The 23,882-nt window shown below is 39.8% G+C and overlaps 1 protein-coding gene across 1 annotated transcript; it reads left to right on the plus strand.

The window, feature by feature from the left end:
* The first annotated feature begins 5,030 nt into the window (after window positions 1-5,030).
* Window positions 5,031-23,842, plus strand: IAH1 (isoamyl acetate hydrolyzing esterase 1 (putative)). The gene is made up of 6 exons (XM_027850327.1): window positions 5,031-5,152; window positions 9,736-9,788; window positions 11,400-11,548; window positions 16,394-16,555; window positions 17,251-17,372; window positions 23,578-23,842. Exons 1-6 carry the CDS (start codon window positions 5,072-5,074, stop codon window positions 23,773-23,775), a joined length of 765 nt encoding a protein of 254 aa, XP_027706128.1. The 5' UTR covers window positions 5,031-5,071; the 3' UTR covers window positions 23,776-23,842.
* Window positions 23,843-23,882: the final 40 nt, after the last annotated feature.

Raw genomic sequence — 23,882 nt, forward strand, 5'->3', positions numbered from 1 at the left:
GGCCTAGCCTTCCTTTGTCTGTTCCCTATGACCCTATTCAAATTCCCAGACACTCCCATCAGAATTCTCCCTGGACTCGCCTCAGCTTCAAGATCCTCCCTAAACTCCTCCTCAAGTACTGACCACTCCCATCAAGACACCCAGATACCTCCTATAGTCTTTCTGTATATAAGATCCATCCTGTCCCGTCTAGGTACTAAGACTTCCTCATGCCCACTTGTCCTTATGAGCATCACAAATGTTCAGATTCCTTCAGAGTCTGACCTGTATGATTCCTCTTTAATAAACCTTGTCTTTGGCTGAAAGAAGACTTGGGTTGAATTCATTCGGGCAGGACCTACATGTTGTGATTTCACTGTCCCAGCACCCCTAGCATCTAAACATCAACAGTACTTGGAGGAAATCAGGAGGCAGAGATGGGGGAGGGGGGAAAGAATTCTAGACTTGGGGGACAGAAAGTGAAAATGCATCGAGTCTTGAGATGGAATGTTTTGTGCAAGGAAAGTGTCATTGGGTCACAGAGTAAGAAGGGTAGGGTTTGGGGTGGGATATAATGTGTAAGAAGAGTGGGAGTGGGGGCTGGAGAGCAGGTTATTAAAGGCTTTAAACCCCAAACAGTATTTTTTTACCATGTAAGTTAGGGAGTCGATAAGAGTTTATTATGTAAGGAGTCGGGTGATGATGTGGTCAGACCTGCACTTAGTAAGATCACTTTGACAGCTAAGTGGAAGATGGACTAGGTGGAGAGAGACTTGTGGCAGGGAGTCCAATCATCAGGCTATTGCAATAGTCCAGGTGTGAAGTAATGAGGGTCTGCAGCAGGGTCATGGCAATGTCAGAGGAGAGAAGGGAACAAGAAATGTTCCAAGGGTAGAAACAAGACTTCGCAATGGGATTGGACATGGCAGAGGGTGGAGTGGGGTGAGGATATGAGAGAGTGAGGAGTTGACACCTAGGTGGCAGGTATGGGTGACAGGGGGATAGATTACTCAAAAGTAATAGGGAAATTTGGAAGGAGAGATGATTTTGGAGAAAAGTAATGAATTAAGTTTTGGACGCATGTGGGACAGAGACCACTACTGAAATTCAAAACAAAGACTTAGTTACCTTGAAAGCAGAAAGGAGTTTATTGCTTTCTCATGAGAAAGGGTACTGCCCCTCATCGCCCTAATGGCGATGGCCAGGGAGGATGAGTATGCACAGAAAGCAAGGCTTATTTATATACTGGCCGCACGCCGACCTTCTGCCAGTCGTACGCCGGTACCCACTTCTCTTATAAGAAGCACACTACCAGAGTCTTACCCACACCCGGGTCTTCGGTCCTCAGCCGGATCACCACACAGAGACGAGCCATCGGGAGGCGCCAACACCAGAGCTTTATTCAGAGGCCAACACAGAAAGCCATCATAGCAAGCCCAAGCAGCAAGGCCAGAGCAACAGGGCAGGAGCCAGGGGAGAGCGCGTGTGATCTGACCACGCTTGTTCCTAAAAACCTACCTAGCCCCTCCTCCCCAGCCCGCTTACTAGCCAATGATTGTAGGGTCAGATACCGGAAGGGGCTGTCTCAGTTTAGCACACCAAGGGGGAGGGAGTGACGTAGGAAGCCAGGATTGGATATAGGAAGGAGGCATCTGGGAATGACGCATAGACAAGAGTACGTGACCTAGGAAGTCAGACTCAGGAGGGGTCTGGATCAGTGCTGCACAAAGGGACCCAGGAAGTCAGGAAGGTCACAAGAGGCATCTGGGGATGATGTTGCATATAGGGAGGGGACTAAGCAGAGGGAACTCAGTCCTCTGCAGTCCCACTCCCATGTGGCACCGCCCCTTGCCTCAGGAGCTCAAGCTTCGGCTACTTCCTTGTACCCAGCTTATCTCACAAAGCACTGTCCATTGCCTCAGGGCTTCTCCGTATCCAGCCCATCCCAGTTCACCACGACTCTGCCTACCACAGCCCCTGCCTCGACTTCCAAAATACCCAGATCTTACCCTACCTTTGCCACAGCGCCCAACCTGGTAGCTGCCAACATCAGACAGTCCCTCACATATTTATACCCTAACTCGAGTTCCTCCTCCCTAACCCTCTTCCCCTTATCCCATTGGCTGGGCTTCAGGGGGCACAATCTATTTGGAAATCTTCCCCAGCAACATAGTTACACAAGTTTACCCGGAGACAAGAAAAGGCGGGAAGTCTTGCAATTTAGGTTGGGAGTAGGGTATTCTATTCTTTCTGCCAGGTGCTTATAAACAGGGTCTGAGGGGGTTTTGACAAGGTCAGAAGTAGTGTTTCAACAATACAATTAGAAGGCCATCTACAACAGGTGCCTCCAATTTCTCTCCTCCCATTCTCTTACTATCTGACTTCTGACCTTATCATTTAACTGAGACAGCTCTCTCCAAATGACCAGTGATCTCCTAATTGCTGCCCTTTGTGAGAACTATTAATAAGAACTATTAACCCTTTGAGGAGGCTTCACTTCTGACAGATCATCTCTCACAGATATGTTGAGTTTAAGATAATCACTGGACATCTGTTGCAGTCTAGGGGTGCTAGGAACCCTGAAATTCAAGGGCAAAAGGTCTGCCTTGAAAGAATTCTACTCAAGCCTTCTTTCAGTCAGAGACAAGATTTATTGCGTCACCAATACAAATGGGCGAGATTTTAAGAATTGGAGCAATTTCATGGGGGCAAGATGGACACTTTTTTACAGGAAGACTGTGGGAAGATCTGGATGGGATTAAGGAGTGGTGAATAGCCTAGGGTGGGGCCAGGTGCAACAAACCAGAGATCTGGGTTCAGTGGCTTTGGAGTCCAGGTCCCCAAACCATGGTCTTTTCCTTTTAGGGGTCCAGCACGAATCTCATCCCCCATCACATCCAGTTCAAGATGTTCAATAGGTAGTTGGAGATGTGAGACTGGAGGTAATCAGAGACTGGAGAAATAGATTTGAGAATCAATCAGCACAGACATGAAAATTGAATACATAGGAGCTGATGAAATCGCCAAGTAAAATAGACTAAAGACTAAAGGTTTAGAGGGAAATGGGAAGAAGGCCTAGGACACAGCCCTGTAGGATATGCACAGTTAGTGGGCATGACCTGGATGAACATCCAGTAAAGGAGACTGAGAAGGAACAGTTGGATATGTAGAATAATGAAAGAAGAATGTCTCATAAACCTAGAGAGAACAGAGTTGTGAAGGAGAAGGTGATCAGTGGTATCAAAGGCTATAGAGAGCTCCAGAAGGATGAAGATTAAGAAAAGGCATTAGATTTGGCAATTAAGAGATCATCAGTATCTTTGGTGAGAGCAGTTTTGGATGAATGGTTAAGTCTGGAAATTATACGGAGTAAAGAGTGAGAGAAAAAGAAGTGGAGATATTAAGTGTAAAAGATATTAGAAGATAGGTAGCAGGGATAGATGGATCAAATGAGAGGTTTTTGAGTATGGGGGAGGTGTGGGCAAGTTTGTAGGTGGTAGGGAAGCAGCCAGTAGGCCAGGAGAGATTGAAGATAAGTGGGAGGAGGGGGATGACAGAGGAGGAAATATGCTAGAGAAGACTGGATAGATTAGAATCACTTACATAGATGTAGAGGTGTTTGCCTTATCAAGGAGAAGGGCCACCTCATTATGAGACAAGATTGAAGAAGACTGAAGGAGGAGAGTGGGAGAAGGTATCTGGGAGATGTGGGACAAGGAAGGGGGGAAATAGGCAAGACAGTCAATGGCCTCAATTTTCAGTGACATGATGAGGAAAAGCTCTCAGCTGAGGGCCTGGGGAGAGAGAAAATGTTTAATATACAAACTTTAATACATATATTTAATATACAAACAAGAAAAAGAGCTTGTCATTTTCATCTTTTCTAAACTTGTTTCAAAAACTAATGTGCACCAATTGGATCTAAACTCAGAAGAAAAAGTACATTTCCCCACAGTGACAAAGTCACTAAGTGTCCCTGTTAAAATCATTAAACAGATTTCTTACTTAACATCTGTGGATGCTCTTCAACAAAACAGGTTCTAAACCTTTCCCAAGTGTCAGCAACATCTAGTACAGAACCATTACAAAGGTGTGCCTTACATTCTGTGCAGTACACAGAATTAGTGGGGCAGGATTTGCTGAAATTAACAGGTAAGATATTATTTATGCGGCACATAAAGAAGATACTATTTATCCCTTCTCTCTCTCCCCACCCTCCAGCCCTCTATAATGCCTGAGTCGTGCATGCATGCCCTCACCCCTGGCTCCAAGCAATCGCCCAATGTGAATTCAGAGAATGAAGGGGAGAGGGCGGGACTCACAGCGGCCAGAAGCGGGCCTCGTCTACACCGGAAGCACATCCGGGCTTAAGTGCTTTGACTGAGCCCCCTCCCGCGACCCCCCACCCCCAAAGTTATGACAGGAATGGAAGGTCCTGGTGATAAGGAGGCAGCTGTGGCTGGGGAATCCGAGGTCTAGGGCTCTAACACCGGCTCTGCCATCGGCTGCCCTGGATGACCCCCCCCCCCAGGGCCTCAGTTTCCTCGTTTCATTTGATGGGGATATTTGAACGAGGAGAAAACGAGACCCAGAAAAGACAAGGGACTTGCCCACGATCATACAGCGACAGAGGGGAAACGTAAACCCACGCCCTCTGAGACTGAGGACTCAGATCGCGGTGCAGAAAGATGCCCAGAAGGGGTGAAAGATGAACAGGGCCCAGGCTCAAGAGGGGCCTGGGAGGGGCTCAGAGCAGTCGTTGCAGTGAGGCACAGAACAGGCAGTGGTCTGGGCTACGTTGATCAAGGGTCAGAGAAGGCTTGGAACAGGTGGGGTGGGGAGGGGCTCGGAGCGGTGGGGGCGTGGCCCGGGGCAGGACTCAAGGTTTGGGGCGGGGGCGGGCCTCAAGGATTCAGAGGGGCGGGGGCGGGGCTCAGAGCGGGAGGGGGCGGGCCTCGAGGGCTCGGAGGGGGCAGGGTTCTGAGCGGCGGGGCGGGACTCAAGGGCTCAGGGGGTGGGGCTCAGAGGGGCCAGAAGCGGGCCTCGTCTACACCGGAAGCACATCCGGGCTTAAGTGCTTTGACTGGGCAGGATGTCGGGCTCTCTGGTGGAGGCAGTCGGAAGCGCTCTGCGCTGGCCCCAGGTGCTGCTTTTCGGGGACTCCATCACCCAGGTACTGCGCGGCCTTCCCAGGATCCCGCCTTCCTGGGCCGTTCTTCTCCCTTGTTTTAGATCGCCTCCATTTCCCGCGGCTTCCCTCCCCGCCCCCCCCCCCCAAGAGCTGCTTCCTTCCGAGAATTTAAAAAAGCTAAGCCGGCCTGTGGAAAAAGGGTGTAGTGTTCCACGCCGCGGGCCTTTTGTTGTTCAGTTGTTATTCAGTCGTGCCCGATTCTCCGTGACCCCATGTGGGCTTTTCTTGGCACATATCCTAGAGTGCTTTGCCATTTCCTTCTGCGGCTCATTTTACAGATGAAGAAGCTGAGGCAGAGTTCAGTGACTTGCCCAGGGTCACACGGCTAGTGTCCTGAGGCCGAATTTTAACTCCAGACCCAGCACTCTATCCACTGTGACGCCTCGCTGTCCATGGCCCTCCACCTCCACAAAGAAGAGGGGAGGTATCTTCTCATGTCTTGGGTCATTAAAATTTTGTATTCTTAAGCCGCGGTTGTGTCATCGTACTCTCATCTCATGGGTCCCATCCATGACCTCTATAATCGCCTCGCATTATGCCCATTACCTTCATCAAACTCCTTCTCTTAACTCTAACGTGGATCTCATGTTCATTTTTCACTCACACATAATTCTTCTGTTCATCCTAGACCCCATTCTCTTCCCCACGGCTCCTTGTTCTCCCTGGTTTGACCCCATAGGTTTCCTTCCACATCTTTTGCCCCGGGGATCAGATTTACAGCAGGAAGGGACCTTAGAAATAGACCGACTGTTTGAGTAACAATGATGGCTGACATTTGTGCAGCCCGGCGGGTTTAGAAGGCTCTTCACATACATTTCATCCTCACTGAACAACTGGGGATGGACCAGGGTAGATCGTGCAGACCTTCTTATCCTTGATGAGCAAACAGATTCAGTTTGAAGACGTGCTTATAGTCTCAAAGTAGTGTCATAGGCAGAATCTGAAGCCAGGTCTTCCCTGACTGCAAATCCAGCACACTCCACACTACTCATTTCCCATCCCTCATTCCCACCTCCACCCGATTTTTGTAGATAAAGATTAATTTGCCAAAAGGTCCCTCCTTCTGGAAGAGGACCAAAATGACATCACTATGTTAGAATCAAGTTTCAATGTGTCCAACAGTGGCTGATCAGACCAGTACGAGCTCAAATGTTCTACTCCAGGTCGGGCACAAATAATCCATGTGAATATTTGGGGTGGATTCTTCAAATTTGCGCATCTCGAGTTTCTTTTGAGCTACTTCAATTTTGCTTTGCTCACACCTTCTCTGATGAGGGTATGCCATGCTGAGCAGACCTGTGCCATTGTCTTCTTTGTCACACAATCAATTACAAAGTTCTTGAGAGTGGCCTGTCATCTCTTCTGACAGCCATGTGAACAGTTGGCCTACTGAGTCTTAAAATAGTCTTTTTGGCAATCTTACATTCTGCGTTCGAACAGTGAGGCCGGCCCATCGGAGTAGTGCTCCCTGTAGCAGAGTCTGATGGCTTAGCAGTTTAGTTCAAGAAGGGACCTCTGTATCCTGCCAGGTGATCTTGATCTTCCTAAGACAATTCAAATGGAAGCGATTCCTTTCCGGCTTGGCACTCCAGGTTTCACAGGCATACAACAATAAGGTCAAAAGATACAAAGGTAGCAAGTAGCAGAGCTGGCACTCTAATTCGATTTTTCTGATTCCATTTTTTTTCCCCACTGTACCTGGGAGCCCAGTCTGCATTGTGTATCTTCATCTTTCCCCCAGCCCCCACAGGATCCCAGTTACCCCCTCCTTATATCCTCACCCACAAGGACCCATAGTCTCATTCCATAGAACCAGGTAACTCCCCCGTATTCCCATGTCCTTCAATTGTCCCTTTGTCAGTGTTCTCTTTTTTGCACCACTCCATTGCTACCTTAGCCCCTTCTCTACTAGTGTCCCCATCTGTCTCTTGAACTTTCTTCCTCAGCAGTAATTCCTATGTTCTTTAACATCTTTGCCTTGAGTAGGATTGTATTTCTGAGTGCTTTCCTTCTGTTGGGTCATAAAAATCAGGAGGCAGAAATTATCTCAAATTAAGTAAAAGTTTATTGATTGTCACATGCAGGAGCCAGAATGCATTCGTGTAGGCCAAATATATGTATGCAGGTAACCTGCACAAGAGACCAAAAAATTCCCCCTAAGTTGCCTCAGTTTTTATATCTTTGATCAAATAACTCTGGCTTCTTCTCTTTACCAAACATTGCTTCCCAGCTGACATAATTGACACAATTCCTTTTCTTATCTTGAACACATTGTTTTTGAAACCATCCAGAGGTCTTCTGTACAAACAGCCCTGCAGTTTATCAGCAACTCTGTTGCCTCCTTTTTCTGTTTTGTAACCTTGTGGGTCAGCCTGAATTATTTCCCCTTATTACAGCATTCTGTTATAGTCATAGACAAAAATCTAACCCTTCACTTCCTACTCCCTTTTCCTCCTTTATTGTCAAGCCACTCCTCCTCTCTTAGAATCAGGACTCTTCACCTGGTGAAGTCCTGTAGAAGCAGAGTAGCTTCTTGAATTTCTTTTTTTTTTTTTAAAACTTTTTCTTTGGTGAGGCATTCGGGGTTAAGTGACTTGCCCGGTGTCATACAGCTAGTGAGCGTTACTTGTCTGAGGGCAGATTTGAACTCAGGTCCTCCTGACTCCAGGGCCGGTGCTGTATCCACTGTGCCACCTAGCTGCCCCTCGAACTTCATTTAAAAATTAAAAGCTCCTAACCTATAAATATCTCTGCTGACCCCTCCCCCCACTCCCCTCCTACTCACATATACCCAGTTTGTTTACTGTTAGCAAGCTTACCCTAGGAGTCTGGGCATTCATCAGCAGGGGTCCTACCTCCTGAAGACCTTATTTTTGAATAAAATAGTAACTATATAAACCTTTCCAAAGTCATCCACAGTATGTTGATTACATTTTTGATGTCTTCTGTCACAGGTAGAATTTATTTGTCTAGGACATGTTTTACTTCTCCCATATGTAATGCTTAACAAGACCCTTTATAAGTGTGCTTCAGAGAATAATGAAGAATATGGAACAGAGAGATGATTGAAGGCCATCTGAAGTATTTCTTGCAATATAATTTTCTGTACAGTGTGTTCCTTTCACATTAGGAAAGGTTTTGAACTTGTTTAGTTATGGGCATCCACTGATACTAAGGAAATCGCCACTCTAGTATATGAGGATGCTGGCCTCTACCTATGTGTGTGCCTGAGTCAGGAAGACCTGAATTCAAATCTAGCCTCAGACATTTAAGCTATGTGACCCTGTGTAAGTCACTTAACCTCTCATTGTCTCAGTTACCTCATCTGAAAAATGGGGATAATAATAACACCTACCTCCCAGGGTTGTTGTGAAGCTCAAATGAAGTAATAGTTTTAAAGTGCGTATGCTCAGTGCCTAGCACTGCTATATAAATGTTAGCTGTTGTTATAAGTATTATTATTTAATTATTGTAGCCTATTGCACTTGTTACACTGCCTGACTTTAAAATAAAATGGCCCAGAAGGAAATATACATTTTCTTCTGAGACTATCAATTCAGTGTCTATTAATTTTTTTAACTTAAATTTAGGAAAGGTGAAAATTACAAATTCTTTTTTTCTTATTTATATATTAAACATTTACTGGTATCCTCAGACTGGCAAGGGAAAGCAAGTTAGGCCCCCAACACATTTGTTAAGCTCATCCCCTGCCCAGTTCATGAGAGGATGTGACTACAGGAAGCCTTTCTCGACCTCTCAATTCTATGCCTTCCCTCTCAGTTATTTCCCATTTAGCCTGTATATACCTTGTTTGTACATATGTGTTTGCTTGTTGTCTCCCCCATTAGTCTACAAGCTCCTTGAGGGCAGGGGCTTTTTGCTCTCTTTGTTTCCCAGCACTTGGCACAGTGCCTGGCACATAGTAAAGGGTTTATGAAATGTTTATTGCATAAGTGAGGAAGGACAGAAATGGATAGGTTGTGATCTCTATCATTGGAGGGGCCATCCATGTGAATGAGTTCATAGACTGACAACCCTAAATCAATGCTGTTATGGCCAGTGGTCAGTAAATTAAATCTCAAGCATGGGGGGTGAAGAGAGGAACAAAAACTTGTAGATCAAAGGTGTAGAGCCAACTTTACGGTAGGTTCTCTAGTAATCAATTTCCTTGCTACTAATGCTTTCCATTATAGTGTTAAATTAACATAGTCATTGGAATTGTCTGCTTTCTCACTAAACTTATAGGCAATCTCTATGGATAGAGGATATAGATTTTAAAGTTGCTTTTTGAGATAAGTAACACTTCTATTTACCCTCATAAAATGTAGAGAAGCTGAAATCTCTTAATCATCACAGGAAGGAAAATCACTTCAAAACTGAGATTACTTCTGAGGTATTACTATGGCAACCAAAAATGACTTTTAAATGAAATGTTGGGGGTCAGCAGAAGAGATTGGCAGTTCAAAGGAATCTTATGAATTATCAATCAAAATTCCCTTCATTAAAATTTTAAATTAAATATATAAATAACTGACAAATGGTTAAAATTATAACTTGTTCTTCAGTTTTCTTTCCATCAGGGTGGATGGGGAGCATCACTGGCTGACAAGCTAGCCAGGTGAGAGTAGTTTCTTTAATTATATCTTGGTGTTTATTACTTTAAAATATGATTATATCTTAGTGAAAATTGTAAAGACATAGCTCTTTCATTAAGGCAAAGAGTACATGGTATAGTGAAAAATGTGCTCTTTTTGGAATCTCTGTGTAGTCTCCGGTTCAAATCCTAGCTCTGTTAATGCTTGTGTAAGAGGCAAAAAAGCATCGCAACTGAGATTCAAGCCCCACCTCTGACACACACTGCCTTGGGGACCTACTCATTCAGTCTCTTCATGAGTCAGGCAACTCAGTGATATTATAAGTTTTAGAACAGCTGAAGATCTGCTTTGATAAAGGGAGCTTTCTAACCAGGGAGTTCCTTTCACCCATAAAATTACAAATTGAAAAACCCTCATAAAACCATAGGCAGGTCACATTGTCCCTCTGAGGCTCACTTTCTTCTGTGAAATGTAGAGGTTGGACAAAATGACCTCTCAGGACCATTCTAGTTCTCAATTTATGGTACTGTGTCTTTGCTTATTAACACTGGAAAGGATTGTGTGGATAAAGAAAGAACAGACAATTCAGTTTAGCAAAAAGGTTTCCCTTGTCACTTTGTGTAAAGGTAAAACTAAAAAGTTATGAAGAATAAGTATTAAGATTGTTATAAGATGGCCAAAAATGCAGTTTTAGTTAAAAGGGAGTTTGAGGATTGTCTACCCAAAGAAGCCAAGAAACTGGACCTAAGGACCGGTCTCATTTTTTGAGTTACTATTTGTCAGAATTTGATTAGTCAACTAAGTTTCAATATTACCATTTTTAAAAATCAGAAATCTACTTTGTTTTTTTTTGGAGAGGCAGTTGGGGTTAAGTGACTTGCCCAAGGTCACACAGCTAGTACGTGTCAAGTGTTTGGTCTGAGGCTGGATTTGAACTCAGGTCCTCCTGACTTCAGGGCCAGTGCTGTATCCACTGCACCACCTAGCTGCCCCCTACTTTTTGTCATTTAAAATAACCCTAATAAATATTCTCAACAATTCAGAGAGAGTTGTAGTTGTCATCTTTAGTAGTGAATACACTAGACATTATTATATAGCATTCTAAGGTTTACAAAGTATTTTCCTCATAACAATCTGTCGGGTGAGTTATACAAGTAAACTTAAGTTACATGTCCATGATTGTACCCAAATAATTATCAGAGCCTGAACTGGAATTCCTGTCTCAAATATATAAACTGAAAACTATAAAGGTTAAATGACTTTCCCAAGATCATATCCATAGCAAGTAGCAGGGCCAAGATTCAAACCGAAGTTATCAACCTATAAAAAACATGCTCTTTCCATTCAATTACTACTATGTATCTCACTGTAGTAGATTGTAAAAAAAAGAATGACATTTTTGTCTCCCAGTATATTCTAGTGGGAATCTACTATATTTACCCTGGCCTTTAAACTATTTCTTTAAATGTCATTTATTCATTTTATTACTCTGCTCATACTGAGCCATATATAACCAGATAATAGGATATCAGTAATGCCAAGATTGTACACCGTCATATTAAAGATTTGCTAAATGGATCAGTAATTTTTTTTACTCATATTTTTTCTTTTCTTTTTAATTAACTTTATTTCAGAAAATGTGATGTTCTAAATCGTGGATTTTCAGGTTACAACACCAGATGGGGTAAAATCATTCTTCGAAGATTAATCAGGAAAAGTAGTAATGCTGAAAATGTCGTTGCAGTTACAATTTTCTTTGGTGCTAATGACAGTGCTTTAAAAGGTAATGATTTTTTCCTCTTTTCTATCCATTTTTATCTCACAAAGTATCTGTAACCATTTTTTTTTTTTTTGCAGGGGAGGGATGAGGAGGAGAGGGAAGTATTTGCTTAGTATGTTAGTAAAAAAGTTTGTATATAAGTCATCATGAGTTTTCCAATACCGTTTTACACTTCTCTTTTGCCTTGAATGTGAATTTTTTCTAGTACATTTCTGCCTACCCAGTTTGTTGACAGAATTGATATTTCTCTGCCTAAGTCCCTCCCTTCTCCGGTTCATCCTCCACTCAACTGCCAAAGTGATACACTTTTAACAGCCTAAGTCTGACAGTGCCATACTACTGCTTATAAAACTCATGTGTCCCACTAGTCTCTAGTATAAAATGCAACCTATTTTTTTTTTTTTTTGGCATTTAAAATCTTTCATAATTTGTCTCCATTCTTGTTATATAGTACTTCCCCTCATTCACTCTGCAACCCAGCCACACTGGTCTTATAATTACTTTTCAAAAATGACACACATTTCTCATCTCCATCCATACCTATGCACAAGTGGCCTCCCATGCTTGGAATGTACTCCCTCTTCACCTCTGCCTCTGCCTCTTAGAATCCTTAGTATGTTTCAAAGTTGAACTTAAATACAATCTCTTACAGGAGGCCTGTCCTGATCTCTCCTACTGGGACTACCTTCCTCTCCTCCTCCTCCCCTCACCTTGTGTATGTTTTGTTTATATCCTCTTATATCTATACTCATTGTGTATGTTGTCTCCACCTATAAAATGTAAACAGTGAAGCATGTATTCAGGCATAAAAACCTCACCAAAAATGTAGAAAAGCAGAACATTTAACACATTTCCTAATAATGTAATAAAATTATGTTCAATAAAGATCCATTAAAGAGAGAATTTAAAAGGAACTGGGGACTAGCCTAATTCTAAAGAACTAGTGGATCAAAGAACAAATTATAGAAACAAAGGGAAGTTTCATCAGAGAAAACTACAATAATGATATAACATACTAGAACTCATGGGATATAGCTAAAGTAATTCTGAAGGGAAAATTTATGTATTTAAACACTTTCATCAATAAAGAGAAAAAGAATAAATTAGTGAATTGGGCATATGATTTTAAAAAACTTGGAACAACAATAAATCAAAAATCCTCAAACTAAATATTGAGGTAGAAATTGTGAAAATTAAAGAAGAGATTTATAAATAGAAAGCTAAAAGACCATTGAATTCATAAATAAAACTAGGATCTAGTTTTTCTAAAAATTAATAACCAATTTGCTAAGCTGATTTGAAAAAATGAGACAAAAAACAAATTGTTAGTATCAAAAATAAAAAAGAACTTACAACGATTGAAGAGAAAATAGGGGAAATTATTGGAAACTTTTTCCTAATTATGTGCTAATAAAATTGGTAACTTGGAGGAATGTTTGCAAAAATATAAAATATCCATATTAACAGAAGAATTCATATAAACTATTGAAATAACCCAATTATCAGGAGAAGAAATTTAACAAACCATAAGTGAACTCCCAAAGGAAAAAAAAATGCTAGCCTAGATGAATTCTATCATTTAAAGAACATTTAATTACTATGTAAATTGTTTTCAATAGTAAGAAAATAAAGTACCCTTCAAAACCTCTTTCTATGATACACATATGGTCTTGATACCAGATATAAAAATTTCTAATAAAATATTAGCAAGTAGAATAAAACAACATATTAGAAAGATTGTATACTATGACTAGGAATGCATGACTTATGCCAGGAGTGCAGAGGTAGTTCAACATAAGGAAGAGAATAAACATAATAAGCCATGTTTGTACTATAAGTAATAAAAATTATATGACATTAGTCCATACTGAAAAGGCTTTTGACCAAATCTAATACTCATTTCTATTAAAAAGTAAAAAAAAAACAACCAAAACATAGAAATAAATGACGCTTCAATATAATAAATAGTATTTATCTGAATCCAAGAGCAAACATTTTATGTAATGGAAAACAGAGATGTTTATAACAAGATCGGGAGTAAAGTAAGGATGTCCATTATCACCCTTATTGTTTAACAGTGGTAGAAATTCTACCTATAGCAGTAAGACAAGAATAAAAATAGAAAGACTAAACAAGGCAAGGAGGGAACAAAATTATCACCTTTTGCAGATGGTATGATTGTGTGTTCAGAGAATCTGAAGAGAGTTAACTAAAAAATAATTGAAATAATAACTTGATTGAATTTTCAGGACCTAAGAAAAATCCACATAAAACATGAGCATACCTATATGTCACCAATAAATCCCAGCAGGGAGAGCTAAAAAGAGAAATTTCAAAATAATGGGATTAATTCTACCAAGAGTCACCCAGGGATTATATGAATCTAACTAGAAAATACTCTTTGCAGAAATACAGACCTAAATAATTGCAGAAACAGTAACAGTAATGAGTCACATAAAATAAAAAATGACAGTACTACCCAAATTAATTTACTCATTCAGTGCTATGCCAATAAAACTTCCAAAAGAATATTTTATAAATCTAAAAATATTTTCATCTGGTGGAATAAAAGGTCAAGAGTATCAAGGGTATCAATGAGGCAGCTGGTGGTGTGGTAGATACTGTGCTAGGCTTGGAGTAAGGAAGACCTAAGTTCATCTTTGGTCTCAGATACTTAACTAGCTGTGTGACTTTAGGCAAGTCATTTATCACTCTCTGCTTAGCTGTAAAATGGAGATAATAATAGCACCTACCTCTAAGGGTTCTTGTGAGGGTCAAATGTAAAAAGCACTTAGTATAGTGCTGGGACCTAGAAGGTACTTTATAAATGCTTATTCTTGTTCCTCTAACAATGAAAAAAAGTGGGAAGGAAGAGAGCCTTTCAATTCCAGGGCTAAAACCATACCACAAAGTAGTAATCATTAAAACAATTTGGTACTAGTCCAAAAAAGTGGGGGGAGGTTGATCAATAGTACAGATTAAGTATGTAATATACAGAAGCAAACACAGTAGCATAATATTTTATTAAACCCAAAGAATCACTTCTCACTATTGGACAAAAACTGCTAGGAGTGATACACAGCAGACTGGATATTAGGTATAGAACAAGACTTCACACCATACACTAAGATAAGCTCCAAATGGATAAATCAGAGGTACAAGGAAGAAATCAGAAATTACCTTTTGAATCAATGAATAAAAGAGTTCATTGACCAAACAAATAATAGTGAGGATCCCAGAAAAATAAAAAGGATAGTTTTTATTATATAAAATTAAAATGTTTTTGCACAAATGAATCTAATTTAACAATTAGAAAGGAAACAGGTAACTGGAAAAATATTTGCAACAAGTTTTTCTGAGAAAGGTAATATCCAAGATATCTAAGGAACTGGTTCAAATTTATAAGATTAAGAGCCATTACCCATGACAAAAAAAATGATAAATAGGCAGCATTCAAAGAAAGAAATCCAAGTTATCAATAATCACATGAAAAATCCTCTAAATCACTAATAATTAGAGAAATGCAAATAAAAATAACTGAAGTTCTACTTTATCCTATTAGTCTGGCAAAGATGACAAAAGAATATGACAAATGTTGAAGGGGCTGACACAAAACAGGTACAGAGGGTATGTAGTGATGGATTAGGGACATGGTGAGATCTGCCTGAGGTGGGGGCAGGGAGCAGTTTTCATTTAAGAGGTCACTGATAATTGTTACAGGGATAGAGAGAGTGAGTAGCAGATGGGGAGAGCAGCTCAGTCTCCAAGCAGTGTTACAGAGAGGGGGTTTGGATTTGTTCCTTCATCTCAAATTAAATGAGGATGATGTAGGAGAAGTCACTGGGCCTAGTTCTAAGTTTGGCCAAGATCTTCCTAGTACAGGTGGCCCTGTTCTTCTCCAGGGTAGCTGGCATAGGGCAAGGTAGCCCTACACCCAGCAATGGCCACCGGCAGGGTTTAGGTATGAATTTGGCCTGAGGTGGCCTGTCAGGTGTAAGGGCCTTGCTCTCTTTCTCCAGCATGACTGGTGGAAGGGACTAGAGGAGGGGGCCCTGAGTGACTTGCTCTGTCATTCACAGGTAGTAAATAGAGCTGAGATTCAAGCCTAGGTGGTCTCACTCCAAGTGTTATTTCTACTACACTCTGCTTCCTTTTTCTCATTTCACTGCTACCCCCCACCCCAGAAGAGATAACTGCTTGATACAGTAAAAAAGAACTTCAATCCATTTTGACATTTAGCCCTTCCCCCCAGTTAGCTTTCTAAAAATACTTTTTCCATTTTTCAACTGGCACAGGACCAACTCTCAGTATCTTGTTCTTATAAGCAGGGACTCCCTAGATGGGGTTGACTGCATGCGTTACCATTATGGTACAGGTATTCAGGATAGGCCAGCTGGGCAACTTGGATACAAGGAGTCCCAGCTGACTTGCTGAAAGTACCATTTATATTGAAAGAATTCATAGAACTCTGGAAAATTTTTAGGTCAATTTATCTGATGTTTCATACCTAAAATGAGTTACTCCTCTCTTTTTACTCCCTTTTTTTTAAACTATACAATATGCTGCACAAAGACTGAAGCAATTCCTATTCACAAAGAGCTTATATCCTTTTGGGGGAGACAAGAATATATGTAAATATATACAGTATAAATATAAAGTAAATAATCACAAATATATACAAAGTAGTTTGGGAGGACGGGCACTAGAGGTTGAGAGGATGATTTTGTGTTCATTTTGGAAGAGTGGTATATATAGACCTTTTCAGTGACTGAGTAAATTAGACTATTTGCATGAAGATGTGAATAGTTTGGCTTTGGTCAATAATATTTTAACATTTCCCTTGAACAGATGAGAATCCCCAGCAACACGTTCCATTGGATGAGTATGCTGAGAATTTAGAGAACATGATACAGTATCTAAAGTCTGTAGATGTTCCTGAAAGTAGAGTTATTCTTATAACACCACCTCCTCTTTGTGAATCAGCTTGGGAAAAGGAGTGTATTGCTCAAGGTAAAAAAAATACGTTTTGTTTTTGGCAAGCCTTAAGTTACACCATTGGCTATGCTGAATGTTTGATAACACATGAATAAAATACATAAAACTGTTATGTAATTGTAAAGGGATACATAAGTATCACTTACTGTGATTTTTAGTCATCTGAAATTTAGCTGAATCACTCTTTTCCACAGCTCTTTGTGGCAAGACAAAGGGATTCATTTGCCCTTTAACACTGAGGTCCTCAGTCAGGGTGCATTTGTTAGCTCCAGCTGCATTTTGGATTCTTCTGTTCAGGTTTTGGCTGCCTATTTTAATCAAGTTTCACCTAGAGAATGGGATCGCTCTTCTCCACGGTAGCCTTTGACACCTCACTTTGATCATGGGACCACACTTTTTCCTAAAAAACAAACAAAAAACCTTCAAAACCTCTCCCTTGCTCTCCACTGGCATAGGGGCAGGGACCATATCTTTGGAAGCTATCTTGTAGTAAAGGACAATGTATTAGAAATCAGGTTTGCACGCTAGCTCTGCAGTTAACTCTTAGGACTGTGACTACGAAAGTCAGTCAATAGGTATGCTCTCTCCCACTTGAATCTCTACATACGCTAGCAAAGACTACTATCTTAGACAAAAGTGAAGTTATTCTTGGATATAGTTGTCATTTAATGGGTGGTTTGAATTTTGATATCTGCATTTTCCTACCTCAGGCAGCAAATTAAATCGAATGAATCTGGTTGTTGGAGAATATGCCAAAGCCTGTTTGCAAGTGGGCCAAAACTGTGGGACAGACGTCCTTGACCTGTGGACACTAATGCAAAAGGATAACAAGGTAGGATAATTTGTTTATACTTAACCTGGATTGACATAATTCAAGTCATGTTCTCCATAATCTGTTAAGAAGCATTTATGATATAGAAAATGAAATAAAACAGGAAATTTCACTAGAAAATCTGGGATATTAAATGATTATCCTATAAAAAAGACAAGACCTAGTTTCTTGAGGCAGCATACTTTAGTGAACAGAGCCCTGTGTTTGGTGTCAAGAGCTAGGTTTGAATTTTGACTCTTACCACCCCTTGTTCCTAGTTTACTCTTTCCTCCCATAGCTTCTGTGACAGTGTATATATATCCTTCTATATAAGTACTACGAAGTATGTATCTTCATCAAAGAACTGCTACTGATCCCATCTGGAAGTATAATGGTCCCTCATTTTTGGGTGTGAGGCAGGGGACCGATTTAAGTTACAACGTGCCTCAACTGCCTATGTCCCAATGACAAGCTGAGAGAGCAGTGAAGGATTAGCTAGATTTCCACTAGGCCCAGAAGGGGTGCTTTAAGATAAATGTGGCCACAGGGCAGCTCGGTGGCACAGTGGATAAGATCCGGCCTTGGAGTCAGGAGGACTTGAGTTCAAATGTGACCTCAGATACATGATACTTACTAGCTGTGTGACCCTGGGCAAGTCACTTAACCCCGATTGCCTCATACACACACAAAAAAAGAAAGAAATGTGACCAAACAAACTAATGACAGTGACTGTGGTGCCTTCATATTATATACCTGTTTGTTTTTCATATTTAAAGGTTTCCCTTCATTTCTGTATATGTGTGTAACTGTGTGTATACATGTGTATATATACATACATACACATATAGAAAGAGGTACTTAAGTACTAATTACACTGATATATTTATAAGGGTACACGTAAACACACATACACAGTAAATGTTATTTTAATGGCTCCTCTGGGAGCCTCCCTCCATGGCTCTGATGTTTATACTGCAGCTGATTCTGGGCACAGGCTTCCTATGCTTGGTACCCATACCTATGCTATGTGATATTAGCTTATGCTATAGCACGTACCATTCCTTACTATGTAATATATAGTAGACTATACTATGTTATCTTACGCTGTACTATATACTGTTGTATGTTATTCATTATTATATACAATATATCCTATTTAACATTGCATATGGCATTTATTAAGCCAGTGTGATATATCATAATGCCAAACTAATAAAGCATAGCATGTTATAACATAATATACTAAAGCACAGCATAACAATTTATTGTTGAGTATAGCATATAGAACAGTATGTGCCTTAAAGATCATAACATGGCATTCCCTAGTATATCACAGACCAGGATAGGATGGGATAGAAGAGTGTAGTGTAATACAGTATAGTGCAGGTGAGTGATATATGGTGTAGGGTAAAGCAGTCTACATGAACCCAGACCAGGGCAGGGCAGCACTATGGGGCACAGCGTCAAAGAAAGTGAGCAGCCATTGTGGCTTGTAGGATAGTGTATCCTCACGTCACAGACAGTGTAGCATTGTACAGAGCACAGTGTCACCAGATCATGTTAGAATGTACTAGAAAACACCATCAATGCTGCTGTTAGGCTGTACTTGGCTATCTATACTCACTTTTCCTGTACTGTCTATACTATACTGTGCTGTACCCCAACCTATTTTACTCGACTGTTATACTGTGATGTGCAACATGATGCTAAGCTCTATTGTACTATGCTGCAGCATCTAGTGCTGTATTTTTTTCATACTGCATACTTTGTTTTACTAGATATTATACTCTAACATATGATATGGGGCAGCTAAGTGGTGCAATGGATAGAGCCTGGAGTCAGGAAGACCGGAATTCAAATCTGGCCTGAGACATTTACTAGCTGTGTGACCTCGGGCAAGTGTCTTATACCTGTTTGTCTCAGTTTCCTCATTTGTAAAATGACCTGGAGAAGGAGATGGCAAACCACTTTATTATCTTTGCTAAGAAAACCCCAAATGGGGTCACGAAGAGTCAGACACAACTGAAATGACTAACAACACATAGTATATAAAGTATATGCTAAGGTACCAGCTATACTGTGCTATACTTTACTGTAACATACTATAATAAAAAATATACAGTATAGTATAAAATAGTAGCAGCAGTAGTAAAGTGTAGTATAGTACAGCATAGCATGGACTGAGAAAGGATAAGATAGAATAGCAGAGCATAGTGTAGTACATTATTTTATGGCATTTATTAGTCAAGTGATATATTATAATGAAATAAATGACATTAAGCTGACATGATAGCATTATGTTGGAAAATGCATTGTGTCAGTTTTATATGACATTTAATAGACTCATAATGCCACATTATAATATACTGTGCTATACTATCCCATACATACCATTATACTATATATCATGCTTTACTGTATAACATAATATAGTATATTAAAGTATTATATATTATATTGTACAGCATAGTATACAAGAGGGTATAGAATAATATACTGTGGCACAGTATATAGTATACCGTAGCATAGCATGGGATTGCATAGTATAACATAATACATTGTGATGTGGCATTTTACATATTATAGTGCACTGTGTATAGCTTAGTACATTATAATATGTCATTTATAATGCCACTGGATACATGATATATAATAACTGAGTGATAAGTTACATGTTAAGCTGGGATAATAAATCATTATGTTGCCATGATGTCATTTATCCCACTGGCATAATAAATTCCTTATTATAAAGTATTAAACATCAATATAATTTGGCACTGGTTAAGCAAGAAGTAATTGAACAGCAGAGCAGATTATGTATACAAATATATAGAAGCAAATGAACATAGTAGTCTAGATAAATACAAAGATTCCAGTTACTGGGACAAAAATCTCACTATTCAGCAGAAAGGAAAAACTGGAAAGTAGTCTGGCAGAAGCAGTATAGACCAACATCTCACACTGTATTCCAAAACAAGCTCCAAATGGGTATGTGACTTATACATAAAGGGTAATATCATACACTAATTAAGGGAACAAGGAAGAAATTACCTGTCAGATCTATAGATGGAACATGATAAAAACAAGATGGGAGAGTGGATCACAAAAGGTAAAATGGACCGTTTTGATTATATAAAACTTAAAACCAGTTCACTAAAATTATAAGAGAACTGATAAAGAAGAGAAAAATCTTTATAGTAGGCTTTTCTGTTAAGTTTCATTTTTAAGATCTATAAGAATTGATGCAAATTTATAAGAATAAGCTCCATTCCCCAATTGGTAAATGGTCAAAGGATATGAATAAGGTTTTTAGAGGAAGAAATTCAAGCCATATTAAAAAAAATAAAAAATGTTCTAAATTATGAGAGAAATGTAAATTAAAACAAACTCTGACTTACCCTCATCAGATTGGCGAAGTGAACAAAAACAGAAAATGACAAATGTTGTGGAAAACAGGTACACTAATGCCCAGTTGGTAGAGCTGAATTCAAGCATTCTAGAAGTCAATTAGGAACTACCCCCAAAGCTACTGAACTATGCATACTTTCACCCAATGATACCATTACTAGCTCTATACCCTAAAGAGATGAAAGAAGAAAAAGACTCATATGTACAAAAAATTTTATAGCAGCTTTTTTCTGTGGCAGCAAAGAACTGGAAACTGAGGGGATATGTATTAGCTGGAGGACAGCTGTACAAGTTTTGATATGTATGGAATGACTATTATTGTGCTATAAGAAACAACTCCTGGTTTCAAAGAAACATGGGAAGACTTGTATGAACTAATATAGAGTGAAGTGAACAGAACCAGAGGAACACTTTATACAATAATAGCAACGTCATAAAGACAAACAGCTTCAAAAGACTTAGGAACCTCAAGCAGCACAATGACCAAGCACAATTCCAGGTCCCACCTGTTAGAAAAGGTGATGGACTCAGTAGAGCAGATTTTTTTTTTTCCTGCATAGCCAATGAGGGAATTTGTTTTGTTTTGCTTAACTATAATAGGAGTTTCTTGATTTCTTAATGGGGGGAGGAGGTGACAGAGAGGTAAAAAGGAGAGAATACAGATTTGAAAATAAAAATAAAATTTAAATAGAGGGGGAAGAAATAAGTGATGATAACAAAGAACTAGTATGGCTTCATCATACTGTCATGCCAGATCAAAAAAGGTTAGTAAACTGGTGTGAGACAATGTCGAAGACCTACATCTTTTGCTCTTCCTTTGGAAAGGATGTAGAGATGTGGGATAGACATTAGTACAGTTAGGTGGATTTGGATCTCATTGAATGGCTAGATTTAGATTGGTCTGCAGTGTTTGACCCAATGTAGTTTAACATACCTGTCAGTAATTTGGATAAAGACATTAGATAGCATCCTCATCAGCTGTGTAGCTGATGCAAAACTGAAGGGATAGCATCTTGGAAAAAAGTATCTCGGAAGAACAGAATACAGAACCAAATTTATGATAAAGCCTATATTAAGTGCTTATTATGTACCAGGCACTGTACAGGCAAGTCAGTTCTTACCCTCAAGGTAGTTAACATTTTAATGGAACAACACATAAAGAACTGGAAAGCATGTTGGAGAGGGGGATAAGTACAGCAGCAGCAGCAGCAGCATGGTATGGAAATGAACAGCAAGTTGTGTTGGAAGCCTGGTTCTGGGCAAGGCGAAGGCTTGCCTATTAGACCCTCGTGTCCCAGGGACAGAGTTTAAGATTACACTGGAGAGGAGATTGGGATGAAGGCTGGAATGTAGGCAGCATGATGTGACGATGGCTGGGAAATAGTATGAAGGGAAATGACTCAGGATAAGATAAGGTTAAAGTTCATTTACAGAATCTGGTGTTTTAGTAAAGTTTTAATAAAATGGGGATGAGAGTGGAGAAAATTTTAAATTTAACAGGGATAAATCTTAAGAGAAGGAGGAAAAACCAAAAAAATGAATTTCACAAGTATAACAGGAAGGAAAACTATGTTTACATAACAATGTAACTGAAAAATACTGGAGTTTTTTAGAAGTCTTCAAGCACAACATGAATTAACAGTGTAGTAAAGCAACCAATAAAACCAGTGAGAAGGCATGCATTAGGAAGGCACAGCTTCCAGAATAGCAAAATGATGCTCTGGATTCTGCCTTAGGTAGACTACATCTGTAGTACTGTCTTGAGTTGGGGATGCCACATTTTAGGAAGGACATTGATAGTCCACAAGACTTTCAGAAAAATGCAAGTGGAATAGTGAAACGGCACCAGGGACTGCCATATGATAACTGTTTGAAGGCTGTGTGTGTGTTGCCATGTTTAGTTTGGAGGACACTGGGAGGGCAATAGCTACCTTCAAGTACTTCAAGAGATTTGAAAGAGGTATCGTTTGGCAGGATAACAACTTACAGAAGTAATACATTTGAATATTTATATTGGACAGACATTGAAAATTGCCAGTGAAGTGAATCCAGAATTTAATGGGAAGAGGAGGGTGGGCTGGATTGCATTTGGGAATTGCAAAGCTCTTTTTAACGACCCCAAAACAAAGGCCCATCTTTTTAAACATTATTATTCCAGTGATGTTATATGGCTGAAATTCATAGAACACTTCAAAGTCTTCAAAGAAATTAAGTTGAAGACCACCGAAAGGGCAGTGCAACATAACCTATTGCAAATTAGGGTTTATAAAGTTTAAAATATACCATCTAAGAAATGTATGAGTAAAAAAGACATTTATAGCGAGAGAGAGCTCAATAACTGACATAACCAGTGTGATTCAGTGGTATCTAGGCAATATAGAAAACAAGGTCCCCAGCACATTGGGTAGACCCCTTGTAGCAAACTTATTGTAAAATACAGTGCCTACACTGATAAGGTCACAGGTCCAATGGAGTATGATTGAGTGGCATTTGGGAAAAGATGGGAGAGGAACAAAGAATCTTACATAGTTAGAAAAACTGGACATATTTTGCCCTGTCCCCATAGCTGCATGCTAGAACTAATTAATAAATAACCAACTAATGCTTTAAGTGTTTTCTGCACAATGCAGCATAAGGGCCATGATAGGCCCTTTCTCTTTAGAACAAAAAATATCTTTGACTTTCAGAATTTGAATCTTTGTAAATCAAGTCATTAGTGTAAACAGCAGCTTTTAAAATGTTAGCAATAGCAAAATGTTATATAGCTCAATTTCAGACAACTGTAAACCTTTTGTTTTTCCCCTTCTCTTCATTATAGGACTTCTCTTCATATCTATCAGATGGGCTACATTTATCACCAAAGGGAAATGAATTTCTATCATCACATCTTTGGCCTTTGCTAGAGAAGAAAGCAGCCTCACTGCCTTTCATCCTTCCTCAATGGCGGGATATAGGTGCATTGAAAGATGATTACAGTCTTCTTGAACACCTTCTTCTAGGAGATGGCGACCATTAATTAATTACATAAAATATGAGTTGGCATTTGATTTATAAAGCATTAAAGTGCCAATGACATTCTGTAATTCTAGTGTTTGGTTATTATAGTCTTGGACAAATTTATTT

This window comes from Vombatus ursinus, unplaced genomic scaffold (assembly GCF_900497805.2).
Source record: "Vombatus ursinus unplaced genomic scaffold, bare-nosed wombat genome assembly UNPS02009062.1, whole genome shotgun sequence".
NCBI classification, from domain to species: Eukaryota; Metazoa; Chordata; class Mammalia; order Diprotodontia; family Vombatidae; genus Vombatus; species Vombatus ursinus.